The sequence below is a fragment of the Amblyraja radiata genome, chromosome 35 (genome assembly GCF_010909765.2).
Source record: "Amblyraja radiata isolate CabotCenter1 chromosome 35, sAmbRad1.1.pri, whole genome shotgun sequence".
In the NCBI taxonomy this organism is placed as follows: domain Eukaryota; kingdom Metazoa; phylum Chordata; class Chondrichthyes; order Rajiformes; family Rajidae; genus Amblyraja; species Amblyraja radiata.
The window spans coordinates 7,628,345-7,636,088 of record NC_045990.1 but is presented as its reverse complement, the minus strand read 5'-3'; the positions used below and the strand labels follow the sequence as shown (position 1 = coordinate 7,636,088).

Genomic DNA, 7,744 nt, shown 5'->3' with positions numbered 1-7,744 from the left:
TTGAATAAATATTGTATATTGTAAAAATTCTCAATACATCAGGCAACAATCGTTGAGAAAGCAAATCAAGGGTTAATGTTCCAAGTCGGTGACCTCCCATCGGGACCTGAAGCTGCGTGACCCGCTGAGTATTTCCAGCATTTCCTGCCTTTATTCCTGATTCCAAGCATCTGCTTTCAGACAATAGCCCAGTGCTGCATTGCAGACACATTTCGAGTGGAGGGCAGCAGCGCTCGCTGTTCCTCCCGTCAACAGCGGGAGGCGCAGTTGAGCCTTGAAGGTGGATTTGGCGTCGATGACGCGAGGCTGCGCAGCGCAGGGAAATTGGCAGAAGTGAAATTAGCCAGGGCTGGGGTAATGTTTACAGCTTTGGGAATCTTAGCAACTTCATTCATCTGAGGAGTTCCCACCAGCAATATTTCTTTCCCCAGAGAAAGAGAGAGAGAAAATAACAAAGAGGCAGAAGGTGGGAGAGAAAAATCAGGAAAGCAAAGAGCCAGTGCGGTTTGTGTCCTGGGCTGTATCCGAACCCGGATTACAGAAAGTTGCAACGCTATGGAGTGGGGATCGGAGCTATGGGTGAGTACTGCTTGAAAACGCCAAGAAATCTCATGTCCACAGTCTGTTGCTGGCGAGTTTCCTGGTGCATTTGAAGCTCGGCACAACGAGCTTCGGAAATTTCCCCAAAGAAAGTTTAAATTCTCACCTTGTCGACTTAATATGGTCCAGACCAGTTTATGTCCCACCAAAACTTTATTCTCCCCCCTTTCCAGCCTCTCTTCCTTGTATGGATCTATCTGCTGTAAGAAGAAGCAGGCATTTCGGCCCCCCTCTGGACAAATTACAGAGGGGTTTTTTTGTTGTTTGTTTTGGTTTTAAGAATTGCATCCTTTTAAAACTGCGAAGTGTTCGACTTCCCAACTCCGTGACACTTCACTGCGACCCTTCTGCTCGCTTTTCTCTCTCCCCTTTTTTTCATTAACATTTTTTTTGTGTGTGTGTGTGATGTGTATTGTTTTAAATTCTTAACAAACATTGGAAATAAAACCCGCCCAAATAGTAGAGCCATTCTTCCTGGAAATATGAAATGAATTCCCTTTTAACCCTTTGTTGTTGAACTGCATTACCGAAAATTCAAAGCTCTGACTTGAAAGGTTTGGGGGGGTTTGTCGACGTTTTCCTGGTGTTGTTTTCTTTCTTTAGCTTTCCCTTCGTTCCAACGATTGTCTGCTTTTGATTTGGAGAATCCTGTTTAGTGTATCTGTGTATTTTTTAAATTTGATTTAATCTACAAAGCTTTGAGCTCGAACTTTTGGGGACGGTAATTGGAGATTGTACTCGACCCCCGAAAGCAAACCAGCCATTTATTGTGGTTCGTGTTGGTTGTGATAGGGTCTGAGATTTTTTTATTTAGTTGGATGCATGCGACGAACCGGATACATTTAGTATTCTCTCGGGATCACTGCTGCGAGCTGGGCGCTCGGCCCTTCGCGACTTGGTTGCCCCATTGAAAGAATGTCCAGTCTCTTCTTCACCCTGTTCCTGCTTGGAGAATCTCTTGCCATTTGGTGAGCTTCCCCTTGTGGTGTGAGCGATAGCCGTGGGATTTTTTTTGGTGGTCTTTTGTTCGAGTAGCACCGAGTTTTAAGGTGCAACGTTGCTGATTTATCATATGTAGTATTTTGATTTTCGAATTCTTACCTATTCCGTCTGTTGCTCCGGGTTCCCTTCTCGAGAAAACGACCCAATTTCTGAAGAAGGGTCTGGAAACGTAACCTATTTATTTTCTCCAGATATGCTGTCTGACCCGCTGAGTTACTCCAGCTTTTTGTGTCTATCTTTGGTTTAAACCAGCATCTACAGTCCCCCCCCCCACATCCCACCCCCACCTATTTCTGTCTATTCGAATGCACCATTGGACAATGAAGGAGTAGACCCTGTCCCTAGGGGATGTGTAGGAAGGAACGGCAGATGCTGGTTTACCCCGAAGATAGACACAAAACGCTGGAGTAACTCAGCTGGTCAGGCAGCATCTCTGGAGAGAAGGAATAGATACTTAAACGTCACCTCTCCCTTTTCTCCAGAGGTGCAGCCTGACCTGTTGAGTTACTCCAGCTTTTTGTGTCTATTCACTGGGGAACGTGGTCTTTATTGCTCCTTGGTCTTCTGGAGGGAGGAGGATGTGCTGAACAAGGGCAGAATTAGGGGAAGCAAGGAACTGCTAGTGAACATACATTGCCGGAGAAACTCAGCTGGTCAGACAACATTTCTGGAGAACATGGATGGGTGACGTTTTGGGTCGTGTCTCTTCTGCAGGCTGAGTTACTCCAACACTTTGTGAGTTTGTAGAAGGGTCCTGGCATGTCACCTATCCACGTACCCCAGAGATGACGCCCTGATCTGCTGAGTTACTCCAGCACCGTGCCTCTCTGAGGTCAAAATTAGTTTGGCCTTTGACCTGGAGATTACGAGGATAGATTTCACTTACCACTACATGATGAACAAATACTAGTATTGATTTAATATTAATCATTGTCCACAAGAGGCCACTTGTTCCTCAATGTAACCATCAAGAGCTACCCATGGCAGCAGAGTTGCTGCCCAGCAGCGCCAGAGACCTGGCTTCGATCCTGACTAAAGGTGCTGCCTGTACGGAGTTTGTACGTTTTCCCTCTGATTGCGTGCATTTTCCCTGCGTGGTCTGGTTTCCTCCCACACTCCAAAGACGTACGGGTTTGTAGGTTAATTGGCTTTGGTAAATATTATAAATTATCCTTCGTGTGTAGGATAGTGTTAGTGTACAGGGTGATCGATCGCTGGTCAGTGCAGACTCAGTGGGCCAAAGCACCTGTTTCCGTGCAGTATCGCTAAACAAAACTATCCAGTTTTGTTGTGAAACTAGCTGGGTATAGGTTGCTCCTCTGGTCGAGGAAGAACCGGAGGGCTCCGAGGCCATCCTGGTGGGGGATGGAGGTGTTTGCTGGGTATAGGTTGCTATATGAGGAACTCCCGGTGGCTCAGCACTTCAACTCCCCCTCCCATTCCCAATCCGACCTCTCTGTCCTGGGTCTCCTCCATTGCCAGAGTGAGCAACAGCGGAAATTGGAGGAACAGCACCTCATATTCCGTCTGGGGACCTTGCGTCCGTATGGCATTAACATTGAATTCTCCCAATTTTGCTAGCCCTTGCTGTCTCCTCCCCTTCCTTAACCCTCTAGCTGTCTCCTCCCACCCTCCCATCCGCCCGCCCTCGGGCTCCTCCTCCTCCTCCCCTTTTCCTTCTTTCTCCCCCACCCCCCATCAGTCTGAAGAAGGGTTTCGGCCCGAAACGTCGCCTATTTCCTCCGCTCCATAGATGCTGCTGCACCCGCTGAGTTTCCCCAGCAATTTTGTGTATCCAGTTTTGTTTATTGTCATGTGTACAGAGGTAAAGTGAAAAGCCTTTGTGTGCTATCCAGTCAGCAGAAATAAAGGTCTCGACCCGAAACGTCACCCATTCCCTCTCTCCAGAGATGCTGCCAGTCCTGCTGGGTATCTCCAGCTTTTTGAGTATCAACAGAAAGACATATATGATTACAATCATGTCATCCACAGTAAACAGACACAGGATAAAGGGAATAATGTTTAGTGCAAGATCAAGTCCAGTAAAGTGCGATTAAAGATAGTCTGAGGGTCTCCAATGAAGCAAATGATATGTCAGGACCACGTTCTAGTTGGTGACTGAAGGGTTCAGTTGCCTGGGCAGAAACTGTCTGTTCCCTCTGCCCATTCTTACCACCTATTTGAGGAATCACACAATTAAGTTTCTCTCCCGAGTTGTCTTTGTACCATGTACAGGAGTATTTTTTCATGACTTTTCTTTTGTTCGAAATTCTCAGTGTCAAGGACTTTTACATATAAAAGGAGTGCTGGAATCACTCAGCAGGTCAGGTAGCATCTAGAGAGAAGCAGAGCTGATGTTTCAGGTCAATGACCTTGCACCCACTTTAATTAATTGAAAATGGAAAAAATGCAGATGCTGAATCCCTGAAGTAAACTAAATGTTGGAAATACTCATGAGTCGTACAACACGGAAACAGGCCGTTTGGTCCAGTTCGTCTATGCTGACCAAGATGCCCCATCTAAGCTAGTCCCAGGCCAGATAGTAGCTGTGGAGATTGTTTAGAGTTATGGGCCTGTCCCACCTAGGCGATTTTTTTAGGCAACTACAGGTGACTAGTTTGTCGCCACATGATCACAGGTGGTCGCCGGGAGTAGCCTCCTCAGTCGCATAAAGTCGTAGCGTCTTTCTGGTCTCCGCTAAATTTTCGACATGTTGAAAAATCCTCGGCGACTGTGGGTTTGACGCCAATGAGCGTAGCTTGACTTCTCCTGATGTAGGGGCTGTCGTAGGTTGTTGCCAGGAGGACGTAGGTTGTCGCCGCTACAACTATGACAGTCGCCGGCAGTTGCCTAAAAAATCAACCAAGTGGGACAGGCCCATTGGCGACACGAGGAACTGCAGATGCTGAAATCGTTTGTAGAACACAAAGTGCTGGAGTGACTCAGTGGGTCAGGCTGCATCTGTGGAGGGAATGGATCGGTGATGTCTTGGATTGGGACCCTTCTTCTGTTGGCTATTGCAGCTGACTGTCTTCTTGAGAAAAATCAGCTGCAGTACTATTATCTTAAGCAACTCGAGATCTGTTTTGGACCCACTGAGTTCTTCTAGTATTTTGTATTTTGCTCAAGATTCTTGCATTTTGTTCAAGATCCCTGTGCCTCTCCCCCCCCCCCCCCCCCCCCCCCCCCCAAAATGTCAGAAGAATTCAATTCAATTCAATTCAATTCAATTTATTGTCATTTGGACCCCTTGAGGTCCAAACGAAATGTCGTTTCTGCAGCCATACATTACAAAACAAAAAGACCCGAGACACAACACAGTTTTCACAAACATCCATCACATCGTTGTGATGGAAGGCAAAAAAAACTTATCTCTCCACTGCACTCTCCCCCCCATGTCAGAGTCAGAGCCAAATCCAGACCCAAAATATCACATATCCATTTTCGCCTGAGATGCTGCCTGACCCACTGAGGATCCTCCAGCACTTTGTCCTTTTGTGTAAACCAGCATCTGCAGTTCCTTGGTTCTCCTTATCTTGACTTTGAGCAAAATACTAGGTCGGGTTTTGCAAATCTGGTTTCCTTGGACATCACAAAAGGAACATTTACTATGTGCTTGTTTAGCATTGACCTGATTGTGATTCCCACCTGTTTTCCCTTTGGTTATATATAAATGTTTTATATTTGGGTCATGCATTTCATGATCGTGTTTAGAGCATTTTGTATCCAGGGAGGTAGCTGTAGAGTGGATTTGTGATGTAGCAGCAAGGCCCGATGGTAAACAAGATGATAATGACTGCTTAATCGGTTCTAATGATACTGATTGAATGATAAATGCTGTCTGCAATATTGTGCCTCTCTTGAGCAGGCACTTGGACAGGTCATTAGAGTTCAAATGAAAATCAAAATCACTGCAGACGTTGGCATCTGTGTATTAAATCTGAAAGTACTAGAACACTCAGCTACTCAAGCAGCACCTGTGTAATGGGGCGACCAGAAATGCACGCTGTATCGTACAATTCGGCACAACCAAAGTTTTCCGGAGTTACATTCCTATTTCCTGACTCTTATACTCAATTTCCTAAGCAATGAAGGCAAGCATATCATACACCTGTGTAGGAAGTAACTGCAGATGCTGGTTTATACCGAAGATAGACACAAAGTGCTGGAGTAACTCAGCAGGTCAGGCAGCATCTCTGGAGAATAGGACGGGTGACGTTTTGGGTCGGAACCCTTCTTCAGACTGCTAAAATCATACGTTGCCTTTACCTCCCGATCTACTTGTGCTGCCACCGTTAGTGGATTATGAACCTGGACTCCAAGATCCCTCACTCGGTTGATCGAACAGCATCAGTGGAAAGAGCAATAATGCTGCAGAAAAGCTTTTCACTGTACCTCAATACTTCTCACAATAAACTAAACTAAACTCTGTATATTAAAGTGTCTGAAGAAGGGTCTCAACCCGAAACGTCACCCATTCCTTCTCTCCAGAGATGCTGCCTGTCCCGCTGAGTTACTCCAGCATTTTGTCTATCCTCGGTTTAAACCAGCATCTGCAGTTGCTTCTTACACTCTGCACATTAATGCTGCAAGGGGAAGATAGACACAAAGTGTTAGAATAAATCAGCAGGTCAGGCAGCATTTCGGGAGAAAAAGGATGGGTGATGTTTCGGGTGAAAGCCCTTCTTCAGACCCAGCCAGTGCCGAAAAGTCACCCATCCTTTTCCTCCAGAGATGCTGCCTGACCAGCTAAGTTGCTCCAACACTTTTTGTCTATCTTCGGTATAAACTAGCATCTGCAGTTCCTTCCGACATTATATAGCCCCTGTCGCACTTTCACGACCTAATTGGCGACCACTGCCGAGTTTGCCCTTGACTCATACTCGCAGCATGGTCACCACGAGGTCTTAGGAGGTCTTCGTAACTCTTCCTCATGCTCGTGTGTGGTCTCCGCGTACTCGTGGCCTCAAGTAGGTCGCGGCGTTTTTTCCAGCCTGATAAAAAATGTCCCCGAGTAAAAAAAAAGGTTGGCATGGAAAAAATGGATATTTTTTACTCGGAGGTAGGTCATAGGTAGGTCGTGATGCTAGTCGTAGATAGTCTTAGGTCAGTAACTGGCCCGAGAAACAAAATGCAAACATGACGTCATTTTATCATGTGATTATTTTCCACTCGTAGCTAGTCGTAGTTGGTCTTAGGTGTGGAAGGCTGAGGTCGAGGGGGGTTGTAAGAGGTTGTAGGAGGTCGTAGACATAGGCGTAGGAGGTCTTTTACTTCGGCAAGTCAACAAGACCTTGACTTTTTTTTCCAACATCTAAGGTCTTCTAAACTCGTGGATTAGGTCGTCCAAGTGGGACAGGCCCTTAATGCTGTTAATTAAAGGTCTTGCCATGAACTCTATGCTCTCCCCTTGCATTCAAACTCTCAGAGTGCACCGCTTCATGTTCGCATCTGGAATCTTGAGTTTGAAACTCTTCTCGATTTTGCTGAAGGGTTCCAGATCTGAAGCTTTGACTCGTAACTCGTTCTGCAGATAGTGTCGAACCTGCTGAGCGCGTTTCCAGCATCTCCTGCCTTCATTTCAGTGAAAGTCAAGGCGCAGTTGTAGTGGCAGCCAACTTCAGGGGGAAAGAGGTTAGTGGGGAGGGGAAGATGGGATTGTGGTTGGACGGGTAGTTTGGGAGGAGCAGAATATGAGATTGGCCCTGGGAGTGTGTTTGCTAACAAAGCAGATCAAAAGTTCATTAGCTGACAGATATTGGGAATAACTTGGAATGGAGAGGATAAGAACATGGAAAGCAGAAACAGGGATCGGCCATTTGGCACCTTGTGCCTATCTTGCTATTGAATGAGATCATGTTGATCTTTGTCCTTGGGGCCACTTTGATGTCCTAATCCCTCATTTCTTTACTATCCAGTGAGATTTCTTGTGAATGTTTCCAGGCACATTTTTCACAAAAAAGTTTCTGGGCACGAAATTAAACAACTGACTAAGTTGACTTTGGGTCGGAGTCATACAGCATGGAAACAGGCCCTTCGGCCCTTCTTGTCCATGCTGGACAAGGTGCCCCATCTACACTAGTCCCACCTGCCCACGTTCTGTCCATATCCCTCTAAACCTTCCCTATCGATGTACAATACC

At 46.2% G+C, this 7,744-nt stretch overlaps 1 protein-coding gene across 1 annotated transcript in view; it reads left to right on the top strand.

Annotated features, from left to right (window-relative positions):
• Window positions 1-274: 274 nt before the first annotated feature.
• trip10 (thyroid hormone receptor interactor 10) overlaps window positions 275-7,744 on the top strand; it is a 101,143-nt gene continuing 93,673 nt past the window's right edge. Inside the window, exon 1 of the mRNA XM_033012249.1 lies at window positions 275-579. Coding sequence (XP_032868140.1) covers window positions 556-579 — 24 coding nt within the window. The 5' untranslated portion in view covers window positions 275-555. The remainder of the gene's footprint in view (window positions 580-7,744) is intronic.